Consider the following 27,094-nt stretch of genomic DNA (forward strand, 5'->3'; position numbering starts at 1 on the left):
AACTGAATGAGGCATCCAAGTGTCCCTGGCTAGTGTACTTTTATCGTTCAGGTCTCTCTTGAACATTTCTTGTAGGGTAGGTCTAATGGTAACAAAATCCTTTGCCTTTTATTTCTTTGGAAATGTCTTAATTTCTTCCTCACTTTTAAAGGGCACTTTTGCCAGATACAGATATTCCTTGGAAATATTGTGGGTTCAGTACCAGACCACCACAATAAAGTGAGCATCACAATAAAACTAGTCAAGTGAATTTTTTGGTTTTCCAGTAAATACAAAAGTTAGGTTTATACTCCACTGTAGTCTGTTAAGTGTGCAATGTCGTTATGTCTGAAGAAAATGTTTTATACCTTAATTAAAAAGTACTTCTTTGCTAAAAATGCTCACCATCATCTGGGCTTTCAGTGAATCATATTCACTGATCACAGATCACCATAACAAATGTAATAATACTGAAAAAGTTTGAGATATTGTGAGAATTTCCAAAATATGATTCAGAGACACAAAGTGAGCCAATACTCTTGGAAAAGATGGCACTAATAGACTTGCTCAACACAGGGTTGCCACAAACCTTCAGTATAACTTGGAATATTTGGGAAGCACAGTAAAACAAAGCACAATGATGAGGTATACATAGGATTGTTGGTTCAGTTTTTCCTTTTAGCACCTGGACTGTATAGGCCCCCTGTCTTCTGGTGTCCAAAATTTCTAATGAGAAATCTCATATTTTATTGAGAAACCCTTGAATGTGGTGGTTTGCTTCTCTTTTGTTGCTTTCAAGGTTCATCTTTATGCTTGGGTTTTATAAATTTGATTATATCTTGGTGGGAGTCTCTTTGAGTTTGCTGAGTATCTTGTATTTTCATATTCATGTCTTTCATGAAATTTGTGGAGTTTTTAGTCATTATTTCTTCAGATATTCTGTCTGCCTCTTTCTCCTCGGACTCTCATGATGCGTATGTTGGTCCTTTTGAGGGTGTCCCACAAATCCTTTATGCTTTGTTCCTTTTTTCAGTCTTTTTTCTTTCTGCACCTCAGCCTCAGTAATGTCCATTGTCTTATCTTCAGGTTCACTGATCATTCTGCCTGCTCAAATATGCCTTTGAATCCCTCTAGTGAATTTTTCATTTCAGTTATTGTATCTTTGAGCTCCAGAATTCCTTTTTGGTTTCTTTTTTTTTTTTTTAATGTTTATTCATTTATTTTTGAGAGAGAGATAGTGTGAGTAGGGGAGGGGCAGAGAGAGAGGAGACAGAGAATCCCAAGCAAGCTCTGTGCTGCCAGTGCAGAACCCAACGTGGAGCTTCGACTCACAAGGCTTTGAGATCATGATCTGAGCCAAACCAGGAAGTTGGATGCTTAACCAACTGAGCCACCCAGGCTGCCCCCCTTTTTTATTTATTATTTTAGGATTTCCATTTCTCTCTCTCTTTTAAAATGTTTATTTTGAGGGAGCGTGTGCATCTATGCAGGTGGGGGAGGGGCAGAGAGAGAGGGAGAGAGAATTCCAGGCAGGCTCCATGCTGTCAGTGCAGAGCCCAACATGGGGCTGGATCTCACTGACGGAGGTCAAGAGTTGGACACTTCACCGACCGAGCCACCCAGGTGCCCTTGTTTATTTTTTTTAGTTTTATTATTTTGTAGGCTGTGTGTTGAAGATAAGCCTGAGGTGCAAACTTTCTGTCTTATGTCTTTTCTGAGCCTTTCCTTGGGCACTGTATTCACTTTCCAGTTTTTCCCATACATTCAAGTTGATTTTGAATGTCTTAATCTTTAAGGTGTGGCTCTTTAAATGAGATAAGCCAAAAATAATGGGGAAGAAAAGAGTCGTGGCTCTTTAAGTCTCCTGGAGCTCCCTTCAGCCAGAGGAGCAGGGCTTGTAATAGTGGGAGCTGGTGCAACACTGGCTGTCTGTCTCTTTGCACCTCTTTTGTCAGAAGCAGCAATCAGCACAGCCACTCAGCGTTTGTGGACAGTCTTTTTTTGCCTACTCTTACTTTTCTGAAGTGTGTGCAGTCTGCTTTAGGAACGTGTACACAGCTGTCTGCCTATTGTTGGAGTGGGGGATACATAGCTATTACTGTGCTGAGACCTGAAATTGCCCCAAACTGACCACAGTTAACTCCAAGCCTTCCCCTGGAAGTTGTAAGCCTTCAGCAGAATTCACAGTTTTAAAAAAGTTTCATCAGATTCTGCCAATGCGGTTATTGTGTAGGTGGCTGCTTCCTACGCCACCAGCTTCCCAGAATCCTAGATCATTGACTTTTGAAATCAGGTCTCTTGTAGATCTGTTTTATTTTTTAAAGTTCATTTTGAGAGAGAGCTCGCAGATGGGTTTGTGTGGGGGAGGGGCAGAGAGAGAGAATCCCGAGCAGGGTCACACTGACAGTGCAGAGACCAGCGCAGCGCTTGATCCCACAGACCTTGAGATCATGACCTGAGCCAAGATCAAGAGTCAAATGCGTAACCCACTGAGCTACCCAGGCACACCTCTTATAGATTTGTTTTAAGACAAAGAAGTTTCCTGGGGTGCCTGGGTGGCTCAGTAGGTTACGCATCTGACTGTTGGTTTCAGCTCAGGTCATGATCTCATGGTCTGTGAGTTCAAGCCCCATGTCTGACTTCACGCTGACATTGCAGAGCCTGCTTTGGATTCTCTCTCTCCTCTCTCTGCCCCTCCCCTGCTCACTCGCGGTCTCTCTCTTCTCTCTCAAAATAAATAAACTTTAAATAAAGAAGCTTCTTGTGGAACTCTAATTTTGACCAACATAAATTACGCTCCTAAGACAAAGTAACAAGTAATGTAGTGCAAAGCCAGTAAAAATGTATAATCCCAGATCATTGAAACTCATGTTGGTAATTGAAATAGACTAATGATATTTTGCTCAAAGTAAATCACTGCTATGAATGAGAATATGCAGGTTTTCTCTTTTAGGTGTATGGTAAAATATACATAGGATTTAACCATTTTAGCCTTTTTTAAGTATGTAGTTCAATTGGATTAAGTACTTTTATGTTGTCATGCCGCCATCACCACTTTTTCCTCACCCCAAAGTGATACTCTGTACCCATTAAACAATAACTTCCCATTCTCTCCTTTCTCAGCCACAGGTTCTTTTTTGAATTCTGCATATCTAGTTTTCAGTGTGATGATTTAGTTCTTTTATCAGTTTGCTCTGTTGGAAACACCATAAAGTTTTCATTCGTAGTTTTCTGTGATATTTGGTATTTGCATAACAGGAATTTATCATTTATATATGAAGATTCCTTCTTGCTTTCATTAGCATTCTCAGTTTAGTTTTTTTATCACTTAATTATAGCCAATACAAAAGAGCTTGTGGTAGTCTCTCAGGTGATAGAGAATATACTTAAATATTTTCAATTAACATTAAGACAGAAATTTAAAAGATATTTTCACCCTTTCTACAAGCATTAGATCTCCAGTGTAAAGAATACAGAGTTAGGTTATTTCCTATAGACCTGGCATAAGGTCATAAGAGTGCAGGTTAATGTAGTAGAATCAGGAATAGAAAAGGAGGGATAGCTATGTGAAGGAGCAGAAAGTATGGCAGTAAATCCAGATGTGAAGGATTAACAGAGCCAAGGATAACTCCAAAGATAGCCTGAGATATCAAGAGACAGATTTTATCAGTAACTCAGAAGTAGGGAAATATGGTAGACAAGCTAATTTAATACAAAAACATTTATTGGGTCAACAAGCTAAGTCTACTGTGCAAGAAGAAGAAATGTATGATTGGAGGTATGATTTAGGAATTACTGATGTAGAAGAGTTGAGATTGATCACTGAGTTTTTCTCTAGAATGAGAGAACGGTATTTAGATCAGCAAGAGCAGGAGTGGTAGGGCTTCTTCTGTAGTTGGAGGCAAGCAGCAGGAACAGTGGAGTGCCCAACATGTCAGATGAGAATCATGATAATCATGCTCCACCATCTGAGGAAGGATGTCTTACTATGGCAGAAGTCAGCAGTGTAGAACGTAGCAGAACACGAGGGCAGTAAAGGATGACAGAAAGTAAAATAACATTCAGTGTGATCATTAGCTGAAATTTTACTCTTTTTCAAGGAAAATAGAGTTTTGCGTTCTCAGTGAAGAATGATTACAGTATTGTTTAAAGAGATTATGCTATTATTCCTTTGGAATTCCCCTCCCCCCACCCTTATTCTTAGATTTCCTGAGACTCTCTTTCTTACTATAAAATGCTCTGTGATACTTTACTTGTTTTAAAAAAAATTTTTTTTTAATGTTTATTTACTTTTGAGAGAGACAGAGACAGAATGTGACTGGGTTAGGGGCAGAGAGAGAGGGAGACACAGAATCGGAGGCAGGTTCCAGGTTCTGAGCTGTCAGCACAGAGCCCAGCACGGGGCTTGAACTCATGAGCTGTGAGATCCTGACCTGAGTTGAAGTCGGCCACTCAACCGACTGAGCCACCCAGGTGCCCCTACTTTACTTGTTTTAGAAGTTAAAGCTAGCCAGCCAACATTTCTTTGTTACTTAATGACATTTACAAAAATAATTTGAGATGTCTTGGGATATCAGGTATTTACTTTGGAGTATTTTAAACATTCCATTATAAACAGACATTTTCATGTTGCAAAGTACTCTTGTTATAGTTTATAATTGTTTGTAATAGGTAGAAATATGGTAGTATAATTTAATTAGTTTTGTTTTAATTTGAGATTAAAGATTACAGTGTTAGTAGCCATATTGATTTTGAGAAAAATCTTAGGTACTTTTAGTGGGAAGAAAGTAAGAAAGACAAAATAGAAATGGTTTGAAGAGGGGCGCCTCGGTGGCGCAGTCGGTTAAGCGTCCGACTTCAGCCAGGTCACGATCTCGTGGTCCGTGAGTTCGAGCCCCGCTTCAGGCTCTGGGCTGATGGCTCAGAGCCTGGAGCCTGTTTCCGATTCTGTGTCTCCCTCTCTCTCTACCCCTCCCCCGTTCATGCTCTGTCTCTCTCTGTCCCAAAAATAAATAAAAAACGTTGAAAAAAAAAATTATGAAATGGTTTGAAGAAATTTTTGGTTATGAGATAAAGCACTTGTTGGTTTCTTCAGTGGAGTAATTATTTGTTATATTTGCTTTTTAGAAAATCCCTTCAAGAAATACATCAGTCAGATTCTGGAGAATGGGCCGCTTCAAAAGATCTGAGAGGTCATCTTGGACATTTAGAATCAGAACTTCTTTTTCTAAGCACACTTACTGGCATCAATATAATAAATTACTCCATGAAAACGGAGGACGTAACAAGCACTGAGAATACAGAAAAGAGTAAGCATTTTAATTTGGAAGTGATGTTGAAGTTTACCTCATTACACGTAAGAGATTGGTTGTCATGTCATTGAATTAAGATCCTATGAGGTAACTATTTGACTATGTGGTGTGGTAAACTTGTTTTGTCAGGTGTCTTTTGAACATCACAGTGTGCATAATACTCTTTTAAAGCTGCCTTAGGTAGGTGTTAAAGAAGACACAGGCTTTGTCATTAAGTATTTTAATAGTCAAGTAAGTGAAAGAACAATAGCATGATTAATTTGCAAATCTTCAGAGTTATTCACTGCTGGCATGAGAGCTGCCTCATCTAAAGTGCTCTACTACTTGGCCTGTGGCCAAGGTAAATGTTTCAGGAGCTGGACCATTTTCCAGAGGAGGGTTTCTGGTCCAGGTGATTGAGTTCTATTGTCAAGGGTCTGTGATGCACTCACTTATAAAGGGATGTTAATTCAGCTGTGCTTTGGATGTGGGGAACTTTGGGCAAGAGTATCATCCTTTAAAGGAAGAATCACTTTTGGAAATGCTTTCTGACTTTCCACTGAAATAAGCCTCATGACAAGGAAGACATTGAGTTGGTCCTCAGAGGGTCTTGGGTAGCACACTTCAGCAGAAGTCTGAAATACATAAGAAATGGGTGATAGAATCTAAGTACTTGAGGTATTTGAAAGGAAGAGATGGAAAACAAGAGGTTAGGCCAGGTATAAGTCTTGCTAATGCAGAAATCTTAGTCTTCCCATTTTGCGTCTTCCTATGTTGACCTCGTTGTAGAAGTACTTGGTGCAGCCTATTCAGAAGGCTTTTGAATGGGCTTAATACAGTGCTTCCCCCATTGCTGGCTTAGGTTTTAATTTTCTTGGATCTGCCAGCTTAGTTCAACTGTTCTGTGTGATATCTAGCTCATCCATCTGATTTCCAGCTTCCAAAATTAGGTTACTCTCCTTTTTCTTCTTTATCATTGTGGAGTTGTGCTCTTCTAAAAATACCTTTGTTAGCAAGATTAGATGATGTTAAAGTGAAAATAGTGGTTATCTCTTGGGGGACGAGTAGCCTGGGGAAGGGCATAAGGGCACTTTATGGCATATTTTAACATTTCTGTATCTTGATCTCAGTGGAAGTTAGATGGGAAACTCATGTGAAAAAAATATTGAGTTGTATACTTAGCAAAATGCACTTACACATTTAAGTATAAAGTTTTGTAAGGTAACACAACCAAATAGGTAGATTCCATGTACTCTTTTTAACTAGAGTCATATAATGTTGGGGGAAAACACTATCAGTTATGATTCAAACTTGTGTAGAGTTATACTAGCATGTTTTATTTCTTACCATAATCTTTGGTATAATTAAGATGTAGAAAGTACAAGTTATCTTTAGTTCATCTTTGCAAAGGTAAATCAGTTTGGTGCATATCTTTCTAGATTTTGCAATGTAAATGCTAACATACAACCTCACATGTATATCCACATGTTATAAAATTGTTCACAAAAATAAGAGGTATTTGGTGGAAACTTATTTGCAAATAAAATATTTTTTTTTTCTGATTTACAGGTATAAAGAAAGTTCTGCAGAGACACAGGTTATCAGGAAATTGCCACATGATTACATTTCAACTTGAATTTCAGATTCTGGAAATCCAGGTAAATGAAGGAGTATGTTGTGCTAACAGAGATTCTGCTGCTGTGATTAAGCAATTCCCATACCACAGCCTTCAGCAATGGCTGAACTAAGGAGGAATTCATGAACCAGGGCCCTCTTGTAGTACATTTGTGCAAAGTGATACCATGTCAGAAAAATTTTTACAGTATAAACACCCTGACAACTGCATATGAGAGGGTTGTTGCTGAGCATATATGGGCTTTATTGGAAGGCAGATAGCAAGATCCTCCTCATCCCTCAGAGCAAGCCCCAAGGTCAGGGGAATAGTTCTGGATGCCTTCGTTAGTCGGCTGATATACCAGCCATCTATTACTTATTAGTTATCTGCTGTTGCTTAACAAATATCCCCCAAATTTAATGGCTTGAAACAACAAAAAACTGTTTACCTCACCCATTTTCTGTGGATCAGGGATTTGGGAGCAGCTGATTGGGGTGTCCTTGTTCAGGACCTCTCCTGAGGTTGTAGTCATTTGGAACCACAGCCATCTGAAAGCTCAGGGCTGGAGAATTAGACTCCAAGGTGTTTTATGGTTATGCCAGCAAGTTATATTGGACTGCTAAGACATGACACAAGAGGAAGATACTTTTGGCTAAGACTTTCACATAAAATCAGGAAGTAGACAGAATGATAGTGTGCAGCATATGGCCAGGGTTGGGCAGAGCAAGGTTCAGATACCTTCAAAGTATGGGTCCAAGAAGAGTGGGATCCAGGCGTAATTTCAAGAATTGACCAGGCCTGGGCACAAACTTTGATAGCAGAAAACAGTTCAACTAGTTAGTTTTGTGAACTGGGCCTACGTGGAGTATGTGTAAAGGAGGTGAATGGGGAAGGGTGGACAGGCTGTCTTGGCTCAACTCATTGGTAAAGCAGGTGCAGCCCAGGTATGACAACCCAAGTCACATGGACAAGTTGCTGCTTATATTCATGGTTATCTACCAAGACTCCTGATCATTGTCCTCAAGCACAGAAACAGCCCCAAGTTTTCCCCTTTCGTATAGAACAAGGACTGATGTCAGATAATCAGGACCCTGCTTCCTTAAAGTGTCAGATAGTGACCTCCAACTACTCAGGAGTGCCTGCTCCAGTTGTCTGGGTGAGAGGTTTTGCTTCTCGAGAAGTCTTTGCAGTCCATATCCCTGGTTGCTGCCTCTGGTCCCACCAGGCGGAGAAAAGGCTGAAGCATGTCTGGGCCCCTTATCTGATGACAGAGCTCCCACCTCACTCCCACTTCAGAGTATTCCCCCTGAAACACTGCCGAGGTAATTAAGGACATTCACGGTATGTCATTGCCAGGGCTGGTTGAGCAGGATATGGCACAGTCAGGGCATGGGTGATGAGTGGCCTTAGGGGAGGTAAACTTTTCCAGGTTGTCACCAGGCCTTAGGAACGTACAGGGTCACCAAGATGATATTTTTGTGTTGCATAACCTCAAAGATTATCTGCCAAAGACTAAAACAGAATGTGGATACAAATGGATTGGTCTCACTTGGGATGGAAAGGCTGTGCCAGGACCCCATGCTTCCTTCTCTTTTGGGTGCCCAGGAACACCTGGGTGTTATCCTATTGCAAAAGGTTGTACAGTCATGCCAACTGAATTCTCTCTCTCTCTTTTTTTAAGTAAGTTTTTAAATTTATTTTTGAGAAAGAGAACATGACCACGAGTTGGGCAGGGGCAGAGAGGGAGTGAGAGAATCCCACGCAGGCTCCCCACTGTCAGCACAGAGCCCAGTTCAGGGCTCAATCTAACGAACTGTGAGATCATGACCTGAGCCAAAATCAAGAGTTGGGTGCTCAGCTGACTGAGCCATCCAGGGGCCCCTGAATTTTTTCTGTTTGGAGCTAATGTGATCCTAAATTCAGAGTAGTGATATTCCACATGCTCACTTGCATCCTGGCCTCCATTAATGGACCAGGCCTACAGTCCATGTCAGGTTGGTGGAGTCAGGCCCCAGGTCCATCTCTGTGTCTAAGAAATCTGTAATAGCAGTGTATACACTGCCCAGGAGCGTCCTAGTAGCTTTGGGGTCATTCAGGCTATTTCTGTTATTGTTTATACGGAGAGTAGCAAGATTGTTGGCAAAATTAGGCTCATCCTGGGAGCTTGTCCATAAGTCCAACTGAAAAGAGAAGTTTCCTCCTTAGAATTTGAGGTGAACCAGCTGCTGAGTGGAGCTGTACATTCCAGAATGGCTTGTCCCCAAAGACTGTTTGGCCTGTTCATTAATGGGGCTGTGGCTTAAGAGATAAAATAGACTGCAGTTTTTTTAATTCCTTTTTGTTTTAGTTGCATTTTTTGGTCCCTTAAGCCTCTGAAGGAAAATACCAATGGTAGTTTGATCCCATTATGAGTCAGATCAAGGATGACATCACAGTTTGGAGATATTTTTTTAGGCCATGATGTGCTTCTGAAGAATGGCTGCTGCCTGACCAGAGGCATTCTCAGCATGAACCGGCGCTGGGTAACTCCCTTAGTTGTTTGGCTTGCTGGTCCTGGGTGGCTGTATTAGGCAGTATAGACAAGACTGGAGCCACGTGGGCCCTGCTGCAGTGGCCATGTTCCCGCCTTCTACTAGGCTGTGGTGGCACCAGCCCATACATAATGTCAATAATGGCATTGAGCTTTGCCATTATTAACGTAATATGTCTTAATATTAAGCTCAGCAGTACTTTTAGCTTCATATTATGATCATCCCATAGTACCAAAGCATGATTGAAAATTTTGTGAGCATTTACTAATGACTTAAATGTGTACTGTTAGCTCACATGCTGAATCAATTGGAATTAGTTGAGCTACATATGACAGAAAACTTAATAAAGGTGGATCAAAGTACTACAAGTACTAGAAGTTTCTCTGTTGCTTAAACAAAATTGTAAGGTAAGCTTTCAAGAGCCACATGGTGGCCTTATGAGTATCAGGCTCTGCCATTAGCCTTGTGGCTTCCAAATCATGGTATGGTGATGATTTGAGCATTTCAGGTGTTGGGATGGGGAATGGGCAACCAAGGGCTTACCTTTTCTGTTGAAAGATACTTTCTAGAAGTAACATACATCATTATTACCTACATTCTGTTGGCCGGTAACCTACTGCAGGAGAGACTGGATATTCAGTCTTTGTTATGCATGGCTGTGAGACCAGTGAAATATTGGTGTTAGAAAGAAGTACAAGTTTTGGGAACTACCAGTAGTTTCTGTCCCATATGCTTTAGGGAATGCAGGGAGGAAAAATCTAAGGAGAGGACAGTTGACATTTGGTAGACAAAGATACACAGGAACTGCTGAATCTCTAAAGAGATACAAGTTGTCATTGTTTACATTTCAGAATAGTAGGGTTTTTTTTTTTAAGTTTATTTTGAGAGAGAGAGCATGCGTGTGTGCAAGTGGGGGAGGGGAAGAGAAAGAAGGAGAGAGAGAGAGAATCCAAAGCAGGCTCCGCACTGTCAGCGCAGAGCCCAATGTGGGGCTCGAGCTCACGAACCGTGAGGTCATGACCTGAGCTGAAGTTGGATGCTTAACTGGCTGAGCCACCCAGGCGCCCCAAAATAGCAGGAATTTTTGAACTGCTCAATTTTACTTAATTTGCTGCAGACTCTCCCTGGTTATGTTACCAACACTTGGTTTCTCTCTGTGCCTTACCAATTTTATGATTTTTCTTGAGGACCAGACTACTAAGTAAGATGTTGCAAGTAGTCTCAAACAACTCCCGAAAAAGGAAGATTTTAGGAATGAGTCGTATGTAGGAGAAGTAGGGAACAACAGACTATATTTCTTTGTTAAAATTCTAATGTAATGAACTGATGAGAATTTTTAAAAAAACTTTTTATTACTTAATGGTAAAGCCTCATATATTCTAGGCCTACTTGTGTAAATATGCCTTTAGAGTAGTAGACCTGCTCTCACAGGAGATGTACATGTAAATTCTGATTGATGGTACCACATTGCCTTCTAAAATGGTTTTACCATTTTATGTGTTCAGATTTTTATAGTTGAGACTTGTAGGGAAGAAAATGGTGAAGACACAGCAGTCTTCTGAATTCTTAAACATTTTTTAATGTTTATTTATTTTTGAGACAGAGAGAGACAGAGCATGAATGGGGGAGGGGCAGAGAGAGAGGGAGACACAGAATCAGAAGCAGGCTCCAGGCTCTGAGCCATCAGCCCAGAGCCTGATGCGGGGCTCGAACTCACGAACCGTGAGATCGTGACCTGAGCTGAAGTCGGACGCTCAACCGACTGAGCCACCCAGGCGCCCCAAGAATTCTTAAACAGTTTTTAAACAAAATTTCCACTAGAGGGAGATATTTAACCATCAGAAAATTGAAAAGTAACCTAAATAATAAAACTACTGTACTTAGTATTGTTATAATAAAATCATAGTAATAGAAGGTAAGAACCATAAGTGACCTTATAAGGTCACTATGACTATTAAGCTCAATGCCCTTATTTTGTAGGGAAATACCTCAAGGGAGTTTGAATGATTACCCATGTTGGCACAGCTGTTATTGTCAGCAGTGATTGGAATATACAGTTCCATTCTCCAGAGTTTCTGTCTGGTGTCATAAGAATATCAGAATTAACATGTGCCCATATTCATACTCCATAAAACATAATAAATCAGATGGGTGTCAGTTTGTAGGAAAAATGGCTAAGTAGGTTTTTGTGACTACTCTTCCTGAAACCCGATGTAATGAACAAAATGATTCCTTAGTAGGGAAATTAAAAATTTATTTTTCATGTTTATTTATTTTTGAGAGAGAGAGACAGAGCCAGAGCATGAGTGGGGGAGGGGCAGAGAAAGAGGGAGACACAGAATCCAAAGCAGGCTCAAGGCTTTGAGCTGTCAGCACAGAGTCCGATGCGGGCCCAAATTCACAAACTGCGAGATCATGACCTGAGTTGAAGTCGGACGCCCAACCAACTGAGCCACCCAGGTGCCCCTAAAGTAGACTGTTACGAATACAAGTTATATGTAAGTGTCATGGTAACTACAAACCAAAACTTACAGTAGATACACAAAAGATAATGGGAAAGGGATCTAAGTGTACCATTAAAGAAAGTCAATAAGCCACAAAAAAAGAGTAGCAGAAGAAGAACAGAGGAAATATGAAACAGCCAGGAAATAACAAATGACAATAAGCACATACAAAATTAATACTTTAAATGTAAAGTAACTAAATCCTCTAATCGAAACCATAGAGTGGCTGAATGGATTAAAAAAAAAAAAACCAAGACCCATCTATACATTGCCTACAAGAGACTCACTTCAAACATAAGGACAAACACACTGAAAGTGGAGGGATGGATGGGAAAAGATACTCCATGTAAATGGAAACCAAAAGAAAGCTGGGGTAGCTATACTTCGGTTAGACAAAATAGACTTAAAAAATATTTATTTTTGAGAGAGAAAGAATGTGAGGGGGGGAGGGGCAGAGAGAGAGAGAGGAGACACAGAATCTGAGGTAGGTCTCAAACTCACAGACCATGAGATCATGACCTGAGCTGAAGTGCTTAACCAACTGAGCCACCCAGACACCCCTAGACAAAATAGACTTTTAAACAAAGACTATCATTAGAGACAAAGCAGAGCATTATGTAACAACAAAGGGGTTGGTTGATACAACGTGAGAATATAACATTTATAAATATCTGTGCACCCAAAAATAGGAGCACCTAAATATATAACAAATACTTAAAGACCTAATGGGAGAAATGGACAGCAGTACAGTAATGGTAGTAGACCTTAATACCCTACATCAATGGATAGGTCATCCAGGCAGAAAATCAATAAGGAAACATGGGCTTTAAATGACAGGTTAGACCAGATGCACTTAACATATACATACAGAGCATTCCATTCACAAACAAGAAAATACAGTCTTCTCAAGTGCACATGTACCATTCTCCAGGATAGATCATGTGTTTGGCCACAAGACAAGTCTTGACAGTTTAAGAAGATTAATATCAAGCATCTTTTCTGACGACAGTTGCAAGAAGAAAACTGGAAAATGCACAAACATGTGGAGATTAAATAACATGCTACTAAAATATTGACAGGTTAATGAAGAAATTAAATGAGAAATAATGAAATACCTCATGACAAAGGAAAATAAAAATATACTGAAGTTCTGGGATGCAGCAAGAGCAGTTCTAAAAGGGAAGTTCATAGCTATAAATGTATACCTCAAGGAACAAGAAAAATTTCAAAAAACCTGTCTTAACACCTCAGTGAACTAGAAAACAAAAACAAATAGAGCCCAAAGTCGGAAGGAAATAACAAAGCTCAGAGCAGAAATAAGTGAAATAGAATCTGAAAAGGCAGTAGAAAAGACCAGTGAAACCAAGAGCTGTTTTCTTTGAAAGGTAAACAATTATAGGCAAACCTTTAGCTAGACTCACCAAGAAAAAAGAGAGGGAACTGAAAATCAGAAGTGAAAGAGACATTGCAGTTGATATCACAAAACTAGGAAAGATAGTAAGAATACAATTGTATGCTAACATATTGGACAACCTAAAAGACATGAATCAATTCCTAGAGACTTATACAGCCTTCCAAGACTGACCCAAGAAGAAATCTGAAGAGACTGGTTACTAGTAAGATTAAATCAGTAATTGAAAACCTTCCAGCAAACAAAAATCTAGGACCAAATAGCTTCACTAGAGAATTCTACCCAACATTCAAAGAAGACTTAATACCAATCCTTCTCTAATACAAAAATATAGAAGAAAGAAGACCCATACATTCACTTTAGAGGCCTGTGTTACCCTGATACCAAAACCAGACAAGGACACCACAAGAAAAGAAAATTACATGCCAATATTGCCAATGAACATAGATGCAAAAACCCTCAACAAAATATTAACAGACTAAATTTAACAATACAGTAAGAGGAATATACACCTTGATCAAGTGGGATTAAATCCAGGAGTGCAGGAGTGGTTTAACATTTGCAGCAATTACTGTGATATATCACGTTAACGAAATGAAGGATAAAAATCATATGATCATCTCAATAGATGCAGGGAAAGTATATGAGAAAAATTCATCCCCTTTTTTTTTTTTAATGTTTATTTTTTTGACAGAGAGAGACAGAGCATGAGTGGGGGAGGGTCAGAGAGAGAGGGAGTCACAGATTTCGAAGCAGCTCCAGGCTCTGAGCTGTCAGCACAGAGCCTGACGCAGGGCTCAAAGTCACGACCTGTGAGATCATGACCTGAACTGAAGTCAGATGCCCAACCAACTAAGCCACCCAGGCGCCCCTCAACATCCCTTTTTTTATATTAATGCCCAAGAAATAGGTATAGAGGGAGCAACCTAATAAAGGCAATTTATGACCATCCCACATTATACTCAATGGTGAAGAGATGAAAGAATTTCCTCTAAGATGAGGAACAGGGTTTTTTTACCCTTGCCACTTTTATTTAGCATAGTATTGGAAGTCCTACCCAGAGCAATTAGGGAAAAAGAAGAAATAAAAGGCATTCACATTGGAAAGGAAGAAGTAAAACTATCACTATTTGCAGATGACATGATATTCTATATAGAAAACCCTAATCAGGGGTGCCTGGCTGCCTCAGTCAGAGGAATGTGCAACTCTTGATCTCAGGGACATGAGTTCAAGACCCATGTGAAGATTATTGCAAGCAAGCAAGCAAGCGAGAATGAACTTAAAAATAAATCTAGATAACCCTAAAGAATCCACCAAGAGGGGCGCCTGGGTGGCGCAGTCGGTTAAGCGTCCGACTTCAGCCAGGTCACGATCTCGCGGTCCGTGAGTTCGAGCCCCGCGTCAGGCTCTGGGCTGATGGCTCGGAGCCTGGAGCCTGTTTCTGATTCTGTGTCTCCCTCTCTCTCTGCCCCTCCCCCGTTCATGCTCTGTCTCTCTCTGTCCTAAAAATAAAGTAACGTTAAAAAAAAAAAAATTAAAGGGGCGCCTGGGTGGCGCAGTCGGTTAAGCGTCCGACTTCAGCCAGGTCACGATCTCGCGGTCCGTGAGTTCGAGCCCCGCGTCAGGCTCTGGGCTGATGGCTCAGAGCCTGGAGCCTGTTTCCGATTCTGTGTCTCCCTCTCTCTCTGCCCCTCCCCCGTTCATGCTCTGTCTCTCTCTGTCCCAAAAATAAATAAACGTTGAAAAAAAAAATTAAAAAAAAAAAAAAAAAAAGAAAAAAACAAATCAACTCTACAGGAGCAAAGCCTTCATCCATCCTTAAAAAAAAAAAAAAAAAAAAAAAATTAAAAAAAGAACCCACCAAGAAATTATTAGAACTTATAAATGAATTCAGTAAAGCTGCAAGATACAACATCAATATACAAAAATCTGTTCTTTTTCTGTACACTAATAATGCACTATAAGAGAAATTATTTAATTACCTCAAAAAGATTGAAATACCTACAGGAGGTCAAAAACCTGGTCATTGTAAACAATAAGACATTGACAAGAGAAATTGAAGGCACAAATAAATGGATAGATATTCTGTGCTCATGGATTAGAAGAGTTAATATTTTTTAAATGTCCACAGTACTGAAAAGAATCTACAGATTCAACTACAATCCCTATCAAAAGTCCTACGGCAGGTTTCGCAGAAATAGAAAATAGAATTCTAAAATGTGTATGGAACCGCCAAAGATCCCTAATAGACAGTTGACTCTTACGAAAGGAAAAAACCTGGAGGCATCGTGATTCCTGACTTCAAGTTGTATTACAAAAGCTATAGTAATTAAAACAATATGGTATTGGCATATAAAGATTAATGGAACTGAATTGAGAACCTGGAACTAAACCCACACATATGTGGTAAGTTAATTTATGATAGTCAAGAATATACAATGGGGAAAGGACTGTCTGTTCACTAAATGGTGTTCAGAAACGTGGAGAGCCACATGTAAAAGAATGAAACTGAACCTCTTACACCATACACAAAAAATTAACCCAAAATGGACTAAATGCTTGAATGTAAGACCAGAAACCATAAGTATCCTAGAAGAAAACATAGGCAGTAAACTCCTTGATATGTCCCAGTGTTGATTTTTTTGTTTGATACCAAAAAGCAAAAGCAACAAAAGCAAAAATCAAGAAATGTGACTACATAAAACTAAAAAATTTCCCTATAGCAAAGGAAACCATCAGCAGAATGAAAAGTTAACCCTTGGAATAGGAGAAGATATTTCCAAATCCTATATCTGATGGGGTTCATCTCCAGTATATATAAAGACCTGCTATAACTCAATTGCAAAATAACCAAACAATTTGTTTAAAAATGGGCAGAGGATCTGAATGGACATTTTTTCAAAAAGACATACAGATTGCCAAACAGGTACATGAAAAAAATCAGAGAACAGAAATCAAAACCACAATGAAATATCACCTAACCCCTATTAGGATGGCTATTATAAAAAGGACAAGAAATAAGTATTGTCCAGGATGTGGAGGAAGGGGAACTCTTGTGTATTATTGACTATTGGTAGAAATGTAAATTTGTACAGTCATTATAGAAAAGACTATGGAATTCCTTCGAAAATTAAAAACAGAATTACCACATGACCCAGCAATTCCACTTCTGGGTATTTATCTGAAGGAAACAAAAACACTAAAAAAGACATCTGGGGTGCCCGGGTGGCTCAGTCTGTTAAGCATACAACTCTTGATATAAATCTTGATATAAATAAATAAGGAGGGGCCTGTAAATCATAGGCTCTATAGTGAGGTAAGGTTTATTTGCCTTTCCTAATGGGTGAAAGGCCAAAATCCAACACACACCCACACATATTCAAGCAAAAGACAAGATGTGCCTCTGAGGTTTTTTAAAAAATTTAAAACCGGTCAAATGAGATAATAATTCACATATCAAATAATTCATCCATTTAAAATATACAGTAAATTTTAGTATATTCAGAGTTGTACAACCATCACCACATCAATTTTTGAACATTTTTATCACCTCAAAAGGAAACCCCTTTTTATCATCCCTCAGTCCCTCTTCTTCTGCCCAGACCTACACAACAGTGTAGTTGTTGAAATGGAATCATGTAATATGTGATCTTTTTGACTGGCTCCTTTCACTCAAGATAGTATTTTCAAGGTTTGTGCATATAGCAGGTATCATTACTTCATTTCCTTTTTTTGATTGAATATATTCCATTGTATGAATATATCAAATTTAGTTACTCATTTATTAGGTGATGGGCATTTGGGCTATTTTCATCTTTTTACTACTGTTAATGTTACTGTAAACATTCGTGTGTAAGCTTATAAGTAGGCATATGTTTTCATTTTTCTTAGGTGTATGTCTAACAATAGAATTGTTGGGTCAAATGGAATGACCAGGTGATGACTAATGATGCTGGCCATTATTTCATGTGCTTTCTGCCCATTTGTATGTCTTTGAAGAAATATCTGTTGAGATCCTTTGCTCCTAACAATTCCCACTGTATCCTCAGGCAGCTAAAAAACTAAACAGAGATTATAAGCCCTCAATATCCATTTCTCCAGCAGCTCAAAATACAGAGACACATCAGATAGTGCCTAGATAAATGGGGAAGTGTCAAGAAGTAACCACTCACTGTTTTCTTAGGAAATATTAGAAATTGTTAGATCTACTCCTGTGAACACGTAGTAGTCCCAGAATAGAGCACAAATATGGTGCCATGTTTTATTATCTTCATTTAGGACATATGCAAACGTACTGTCATGAGATGAATTAATAAGAAAATGGGGATAAGTTCACTTTGAAAGAATTAGTCCAGGAAATAAATACAAGAACACACTATATAAAACCTGCTCTGTCAAATGAAGCATTTATAGAAAATTGAATAAGAGGAAAGAGAACTGAGAGAAAGAAAGAAAAAAGAAAGTAATTATAGTGCTGAGAACTATATTTGAAGTAACCAGGAGGTGAATATGGAGGGCACTCTTGAGGAAAATCACCTGTAAGAGCAAGTGAAAGAACAATCTGGAAGACCACAAATCAATATATGCTTTTTGCAAAAACAAGTGAAAGAAAAATGATAGGCAACTATATAATAGAGCAAAATTTACTAGAGTAAAGGAGAAAACCCGAGTTTACAGATCAAAATATGTTTTTGTAATAGGTAGCCATAAGTCTTTGTCTTCATTTCTTACTGTTTTAGGATAGATTCTTGAAGTCATACTGCTGGTATAGAGAATATGTGTATTGAAAAAAATTTTTTTGAACATTTATTCATTTTTGAGAGAGAGTGTGTGAGTGGGGGAGGGGCAGAGAGAGAGGGAGACAAAGAATCTGAAGCAGGCTCCAGGTCCTGAGCTGTTAGCATAGAGCCCGATGCAGGGCTCGAACTCACAGACCATGAGATCATGACCTGAGCTGAAGTTAGTCACCCAACTGACTGAGCCACCCAGGTGCCCCGAGAATATGTGTATTTTAAAGTATGTATTGTCAAAATGATTTCATAGGTAAAAGTATTATCTCATTGGTTTAATTTACATTTGTCTTTTTACTAGTGAGAGTGAATACTTTTTTCCATGTTAATTGTCTAATACATTTCAGTTTTTAATTCATATCTTTCACATTTTTCTTTTCAGTTTTCATTTCTCCTTGTCATATTTATTGTAAAAATTTTTTGCCAGGTTATTCTTTCACTTTTAGTTATAAAGTCATTTTTTAATATAAATATTTTGAGTTTCTGGCACGCCTGGGTGGCTTGGTTGAGCGTCCGAGTTCGCCTCTTTGAGTTCGGCTCAGGTCATGATCTCACAGTCATGTGATCGAGCCCCCTGTGGAGCCCACTTAGGATTCTCTCCCTCTCTCTCTCTCTGCCTCTCCCCCATCTATGTGCTCGCTTTCTCTCTCACTCTCTCTCTCTCTCTCTCTCTCTCTCTCTCTCTCTCAGAAATAAAGTTTAAAAAATATCAAGTTTTTTGTGTGATTATATTTGCTTTTTTTTCCTGTTGTGGCTTTTTAAAATTACCTTTTCCTATTGCTTGGTGGTATTTCATTTTGTATTTTTTAAAATAATTTTTGTCTCTTTATTTTATTTAAATGTTTACTGTGATCTGATGTATAAACTTTTTTTAAATTTTAGAATAAGGAGAGTTTATCTTCTGTTATTACTGACCTCAACATAATAATGGAGCCCACCGAATATTCAGAATTAAGTGAATTTGTGTCTAGGTAAGATATTACAAATTTTTATTTTTTTAGGCGTTGTTTTCACTCTACAGTTTTAAGTTTACTCTCTTTTTTTTTTTTTTAACTATGTGCTAGGCTTTAAAATGTGAGGAAGAACAGATACAATCTTTGATACTCATGGAGGTTATAGCCTATTGGTGAACTCCTAAGTTAATTATGGAAATAAATCTAAAATTGTGGTTGCGCTCAGTGCTACAGAGGAGAGTTACTTAATGCCTGTTGAAGCATACATCAGGAATTTGACTTTTAAGAAGAACATGGAATCATTTCCTGAAAATTGAGCTGACATCTGAATAATGTGTAGGTGTAACCTAACAAAGAGGTCCTAGACAGAGTAGTTGTACATAGGCACTATGCAAAGAGGAAGCATGCCGTCTGTGAGCAACTGACAAGAGCAGGGTGTGAGCCGGAGAGTGTGTTCTGAGATGAGGCTGTCAAGTACGTAAGGTCCACACTACATGGAGTTTGGTACGAGGAGTTTGATCATCGTCCGGAGACCAGCATAAAGCTACTAAAGCAGAGCCTGGAGAGTGTGTGACATCCTAGAAAGAACTATTGTGGATGCCACAGGGAGAAGGGATTGACGGCGGATAGTAGCAGGTACAGCTTGGTCAGTGATTAGCCTATGAAAATGCCGAAGACATTTGTAGGTTGGACTAGCATAATGGTAGCTGAGGTAGAGTGCTGGATGGGTTTGGATTTGGGGAATATTTAGGAAGCACAATTATTGGCCGAATGGGAGGGATCAGGAGTCCTTGATGGTGATTGCATTTGTTGAGATAGAGAAAGTTGAAAGAGAATCATGGTAGGTGAGGTTGTGACTTCAGGTTGGACATGTTGAGTATCTGTGAAGCACAGCAGTAAAAATAGGAAGTAGGCAGCTCAGAAGAGTTGGAGGCAGGAGATAGAGCCCCAGAGTTTTCTGCCAGTGGGTAGAAGTTAAAGCCTTGAACTTCAGGAGATTGGAGGAGGGACTAGAAGTGGACCTTGTGGTGGAGAGAGGGTCCTACCTAGACAGAGATTGGACGGGGAACAACTGTGTGGGAGGGAGACCAGGAATATATTGTTGACCACTGACAACTGGGGTGGCCGCTCTTCTCCGACATCATTGAAGATGTTCTTTAGTCTCTTCTGGATCACGTGGGTCCTGACAAGAAGTCTGCTGTAAGGGTTAATTTGGGGGCTGGGGCTGCCTTCAAACCTTTCTCTTAATTTTGTTTTTCCCCAGTTTGACAGTATTATTTCTAAGGTGTGTTAGTGTGAAAATTCCCATCCACATCTTTTCAAATCTGTTTTCTGTGCTTCTCTTGCAGTGCTAATTGCACATGTATTAAGCCATTTGGTATATCACCTCAGGGATTGGGTGCTTCTATGTCTTTTACTCTTTGTTTTTTCTTTGCATTTTAGTTTGGATAATTTCTGTTATCCTATCTTCAAGTTCACAGATTCTTTCCTCAGCTGAAGTCCCACCTACCAGTGAGCCCTTTGAAGGAATTCTTCACTTCTAATGTCATGTTTTTTTACCTCTGGCATTTTCAATTTGACCCTTAATTTTTCTGTCTACTGAAAGTCCCCATTTGTTAATGCATTTGTACAACTTTTTCCATTAGATCTTTTAATTTATTAATTATGGCTATTTTTCTCTTTAGTGTGTTACTTTGGAAGTTTTCATATATATGTAAAAATAATAGAATAATTAACCTGCAGCTACACATTAGGCATCAACAATTATTGATATTTTGCTAATCTTATTTCATCTGTTACACATATTTTTAAAGTTTTAATTTTGAAATAATTGTAATTCACAGAAAATTGTAAAAAACAAAACAAAACCAGTATCCAAGGAGATTCTACATACCCTTCATTCAGCCTCTGACAATGATAACATGTTACAGAGTATACTCTTCACATCCAGAAAATTGACATTAGTAAAATTCACAGAGCCTTTTCAGATTTTATCGGTTTTACAATCACTTGTTTGTTCTATGCAATTTTATCACCTCTGTAGCTTCATGAAACCACTACCTTCAAGATTCAAGACTCTTTCATATATCTTTGTACTAGCTCTTTTTTCCCTCATTTTTTTTATTGTGATAAAATACATATACCATAAAACTTACCTTCTTAATCCTTTTTAAGGGTTCAGTTATAGTATTAAATACATACATGACGTATTTAGCTTAGGTGCACCACCATCTATCTTTTTTTTTTTTTTTTTTTGATGTTTACTTTTGAGAGGGAGAGAGAGACAGAGTGCAAGTGGGGGAGGGACAGAGAGAGGAAGACATAGAATCCAAAGCAGGCTCCAGGCTCCAAGCTGTCAGCACAGAGCCCACTCAGAGCCCAGCACGGGACTCAAACTCACAAACTGCGGGATCGTGACGTGAGCCGAAATCAAGAGTCGGAAGCTCAACCTACCTACCCCGAGGCGCCCCACCACCATCTATGTCATGACACTTTTCATGTTTTAAAACTGAAACTCTTTGTGCATTAAACAGTAGCTTCCCATCTTCCCCTCCATTCGTATTTCTGTCTCTGTGACTTTTAATCACGGTTATTTTAATGTCCCTGTCTCATAGTGCCAACATCTGTATCATCTTGGAGCCTGATTCTGCTACTTCTGGGGTCTTTTTTCATGAATTTTTGTATGTCATCATTTTTTTTTTTTTTTTAGTGATTCGTTGTGGAAAAACAGAGACTGAAGCAAATAGTATTTATGCTCAGAAATGAGTACGTTTATCATGCTAGTCGTGTGGCGTCAATTCAGAGTGGTCAGCAGTTGAGCTGGTTTGGGATTTTTACTGTTTCCGTCATCAGTAGGCTTCAAATCACCACCTCACCATAGGTTTCAGATTCTTCCATCTGTGAACTCAAATTCAAGGTCTGTTTTTCCTTATGCTTAGAATGTGGTTTTGGGAGCTGGAGGCTTCTTCTCTGTGTTCCAGATCCACTCAGCTTTCTGCCTTTCTAAGGGGAACCTTTCTCCATGTGCTTGACGCTCCCCAGTAGTAGTTGTTGATGCTTATTACTTGGTGCCAGGCTTGTGGTGGGCACAACGGGAGTTCTCTGTTTTCAGGGTCCATCCTCAGTATTGGGCAGTCCTGTGTACCTGCACCTCAGGGGTTGGGCTCCCCAGTGTTCCTGCTCCTCCTGCCCAGTAGAGCCAAAGCCCGCCTGGGTCTGGGGTTGGTCTTGGCCAGGAGAGACTTCCATGTTCCTCTTGCAGGGTTATCAGATGAATGCTTGGTGTTAGTGTAGGATCCTGGGCCCAGTGGGTTTCCTGCCCCTCCCATGGAGTGGGGTTTTTGCCCTCTTCCTGAAGCAGTGGATCTTTGTCTTGGTAACAGGAGTGTTTTCTGTCCATCTCCCAACATTAGATGAGTTTGACTTGTGCTCCTCCCTTGGAAGCAAGAGATTTTTTCTTCCATTGCTTTGTTGCCCTTTTTTCAGCATTTCAGGGTTTTTGGTTTCCATCAAAGAAGAATGCTGGCTTCACTTTGTTCCTGGCAGTGCCTGTGCCAGAGGCAGGGAGCTCTCTCTGACATGACCCTGGTTTTTCTGGTGGTGTCCCTTTGTGTCTGGGGTTCCAACCTGTTCCAAAATGACACTCTATCCCGTATTTGTTGTTAAGAATTTGTCAAAATTTGGGGCACCTGGTTGTCTCAGTTGGTTGAGCATCCAACTCTTGATTTCGGCTCAGGTCATAATCTCACAGTTCGTGATTTCAAGCTCCACATGGGGCTCTATGCCAGTGGCGTAGAGCCTGCTTCGGATTCTCTCTCTCTGCCCTTCCCCTGCATGCACATGCTCGCTCGCTCTCTCTCTCTCTCTCTCTCTCTCTCTCCCTCTCTTTTTCTATATCAAAAAAAAAAAAAAAAAAACAGAAAAGAAAAGAAAAAAACAGGAAAAAACTTAACAACAAAAAAAGAATTTATGAAATTTTAGCTGATTTCTTGTTACCCACTTGAATAGGGACTGCTTTCCTCCTAAGTTGACCCAGGAGCGAACAGTTTGTGTCATGTCTTTGCTTTGAGGAAGAAAAATTTATTGGTTGCCTTGTGGCTTTGGGTCTCTAATAGACTCAAGAAATGTTATGATTTTATAGATCCAGATTTGTTTGATGATACCATGTGGATGGTCTTCTCTGCAGCTGTTTACATCCTTAGTAGAATCAGAGCTCTTTCCATTATTTTCTCTGATTCTCATTCCAGAGTTGGGGACATGCTCTCTGTTCACCTTCTATATCTGTTTTACCCTTTCTTTATACTTTCTATTTCTTTGTATCTTTGTGCTTATTCCTGATTATTCCTCAGATCTGTATTTCAGTTCAGCAATTATTTCTTCATTTTCTGACTAATCTGCTTTTATTTTTATTTTTATTTTTTTTTTTAAAAAAATTTTTTTTTCAACGTTTATTTATTTTTGGGACAGAGAGAGACAGAGCATGAACGGGGGAGGGGCAGAGAGAGAGGGAGACACAGAATCGGAAACAGGCTCCAGGCTCTGAGCCATCAGCCCAGAGCCCGACGCGGGGCTCGAACTCACGGACCGCGAGATCGTGACCTGGCTGAAGTCGGACGCTTAACCGACTGCGCCACCCAGGCGCCCCTGACTAATCTGCTTTTAAACCCCCCTCTACTAAATTTGCAATTTCATGGACAGTACTTGTCATTTGTGAAAGTTCTGTGTCTTTTTACATTTTCCTGTCTTTTTAAAAATAAAGACTTTAGGAGCACCTGGGTGGCTCAGTTGGTTATGGGTCTCACTCTTGGTTTTGGCTCAGGTCATGATCTCATGGTTCTTGAGTTCAAGCCCTGCATTGGGCGTTGTGCTGACAGTGTGGAGTCTGCTTGGGATTCTCTCTGTCTGCCTCTCCCCTGCTCATGTTGGTGTGTGCACACATGCTTTCTTCATGTATATATAACAAATATATATTTATTAAAATTATATATAAATATATTTAAAGCATACTTATATATTTATAATAAATATAAATATGTTATAAATATATATTTATACATAAACATATTCTTAAATTTATATAATAAACATATACCATATATATTATATACATTTGTATATATATTTAAAGTATTTATCTTGAGAGAGAAAGTGTGAGTAGGGGAGGGGCAGAGAGAGAGCAAGATAGAGAATCCCAAGCAGGCTCTGCACTGTTAGTGCAAAGCCCAATGTGGAGCTAGAACTCACAAATGGTGAGAACATGACCTGAACCAAAGTCGGATTCTTTTTTTTGTTTGTTTTAATTTTTTTTTTTTAATGTTTATTTATTTTTGAGACAGAGAGAGACAGAGCATGAACGGGGGAGGGTCAGAGAGAGGGAGACACAGAATCTGAAACAGGCTCCAGGCTCTGAGCTGTCAGCACAGAGCCCAACCCGGGGCTCAAACTCACGGACTGCGAGATCACAACCTGAGCCGAAGTCGGACGCCTAACCGACTGAGCCACCCAGGCGCACCCAAAGTCAGATTCTTAACTGATTAAGCCACCCAGGCACCCCTACATTTTAGTTTATATGAATTGGCCTAGGGGTGCCTGGGTGGCTCAATCATTTGAGCATTCTACTATTGGCTTTGGGCTCAGGTCATGATCTCACTGTCATGGGATCAATCCCCATGTCGGGCCCTATGTGCTGGGTGCAGAACCTGCTTGGGCTTCTCTCTCTCCCTGTCTCTGTGTCCTTCCCTCTCTCCCTCTCTTTTATACCCAAAATAAGTAAACAAACATTAAAAAAAAAAAAAAAAGCGAACAGCCAAGATGTTTTCCCAGAGGTTTGTGCTATTTTGCATTCACACCAGCGATGTATGAGAGTTCTGGTTTCTCTACATGCTCTCCATCATGTGCTGTTCGTGTATATTTGATTTTAGCCATTCTAGTGGGAGTGTAGTGCATCTCATTTTCCTGATGGTTGATACTGTGAGCATCTTTACATGTGCTTTATTGCTGTCTGTTCATCCTCTTTGGTGAAGTTTATGTTTATGTCTTCCACTCATGGCTTCATTGGATTGTTTCCTTACTGTTGTTTTGAGAGTTCTTTATGTATTCTCTGTACAAGTCCTTTGTCATATATTCAATTTTCAAATATTTTCTCCCATTCTGTAACTTGTCTTTTCATTTTCTTTCCCTCCTTTTTTTTTTCTTATTTAAGAATTTATTTTTAAGTGATCCCTACATCCAGTGTGGGGCTTAAACTCACAACCCCTGGGATCAAGAGTCACATGCTCTTCCGAGCCAGCCAGGCACCCCTTGTCTTTTCATTTTCATAACAGTATCTTTCAAAGAGCAAAATTTGTTTATTTTAAGAGGCCAGGTAATCTTTTTTTTCTTTTATATGTTTTTGATATGATGTCTGTGACTTTTTTTTAACCTCAGGTCATGAAGATTTTCATCAAAATTAAAAAAAAATTTATACTTTTACCTTTTATGTTTAGATCTATGAATCATTTACATTTAATGTAATCATTGATATTTTTTGATTGAGGTCTACCCATTTAGTTATTTGTCTGTTTCATTGTTCTTCTGTTTGCTTTTCATGCATTTTCTGGATGATTTGAATATTTTAAATTTTTTTAATTAAGTAAACTCTATCCCCAATTTGGGGCTTGAACTCATGACCCTGAGATCAAGGGTCACATGATCTATCAACTGAACCAGTCAGGCAACCCTATTTGAATACTTTAAAAAATATTCCATTGTAATTTAATTTTTTGCTATGTTTATTATATATTACATAAATATATATATATTTCTCCTTTGCTTCTGGACCTCCAATTGTATGAATGTAAAAGCTTTTGGCATTGTCTCACATGTCTATGAGGCTCTGTAATCTTTTTTCGGTTTTTCCTTCTGTGTTATTCAGATTGAATGGTTTCTGTGTGCTTGCCACCACGATGATATTGAACAGCTCCTTCACCACAGAAATCCTGCATATTCTTCCTTTATAGTCACACCTTTCCCCCACCCTTCGACCCCTGGCAAAACCTGCTCTGATCACTAGGGTTTTGCCTCTTACAAAATGTGAAATAAATGAAATTCCATAGAGACTGGCCTCTTTACTTAGCTAAAGTAAATGAACTGAGATTCACCCGTTTTTTCATTTCTTGAGTAGTATTCCGTGTACTGGTACTAGTGTGTTTACCCTTTTACCCGTCAGAGGACATTTGGGTGATTTCCAGGTTTTGGTGATTATGAATAGAGCTGCTGTAAACATTGATTCGAGGTTTTTGTGTGATGTAAGTTTTTTCTCCAGGGTAGAAAGGAGTTGCTGGGTCATATGATTACAACATGTTTAAATTTATAATAAACTGGCACAGTGTTTTCCAAGGTGACCATACCATGTTGCATTCTCACCAGCAATATGTGAGAGTGACTGATAATATTTTAGTGAATAATTAACTTCTGATGTCCATCTGATTTTAGACCTAATAAAACTTTAGAATTTTTATCCTCCATTTCTCTTTATGTTTTGCTTTGTCCTTAAGAAAAAGACACTTTGAGTTATTTTACTTTTCTGACTATTCTAGTTCAGACTGAAATGTGTCACTGCCAACATTTTGTGAAAGAAATCCATAACATCTGTTTAACGTTTAGTGAAGTTTGGACTATGCCTGGGAAAAATAGATAAATTACAGTCACTCTTACAACTTGTAGAGCCAACAGTGCACAATGTTGTTCTTTCTGTAATGGAAGAGTGTGTAATGGAGTGTCCTTTGTGGAGACGTGAATGGGGGTGAAGAGTTGTGATTTAGTCCACTTTTCCATACAGTTCTGTGTTAAATTAATGTCACAGGTCAGGCTCTCTTCTCTCCCTCTGTCTCTTGAGTGTCTAGTGTCTGTAGTCTGTGTGTGTTTAAACCTGGGCTGTTGCATTTTTAAGATTTTTTTTCTTGGCTCCCTTCCTCATCACATGATTAAGAGCTTAGTTTTGCTCCCTTGTTTGATGGAGATTAAAATATGTCACTTTGGC

The 27,094-nt window shown here is 39.2% G+C and overlaps 1 protein-coding gene across 5 annotated transcripts in view; it reads left to right on the forward strand.

Annotated features, from left to right (window-relative positions):
- Positions 1-27,094, forward strand: part of LOC122474716 (centromere protein P) — a 231,176-nt gene that overhangs the window by 15,570 nt on the left and 188,512 nt on the right. For 4 of the 5 annotated variants that reach the window (XM_043565783.1, XM_043565784.1, XM_043565785.1 and 1 more), the window contains exons 2-4: positions 5,107-5,288; positions 6,840-6,928; positions 19,004-19,092. In XM_043565783.1, coding sequence (XP_043421718.1) covers positions 5,107-5,288; positions 6,840-6,928; positions 19,004-19,092 — 360 coding nt within the window. The remainder of the gene's footprint in view (positions 1-5,106; positions 5,289-6,839; positions 6,929-19,003; positions 19,093-27,094) is intronic. The other variant, XM_043565788.1, reaches the window with a different exon arrangement.

The sequence above is a fragment of the Prionailurus bengalensis genome, chromosome D4 (genome assembly GCF_016509475.1).
Source record: "Prionailurus bengalensis isolate Pbe53 chromosome D4, Fcat_Pben_1.1_paternal_pri, whole genome shotgun sequence".
Classification (NCBI taxonomy): Eukaryota; Metazoa; Chordata; class Mammalia; order Carnivora; family Felidae; genus Prionailurus; species Prionailurus bengalensis.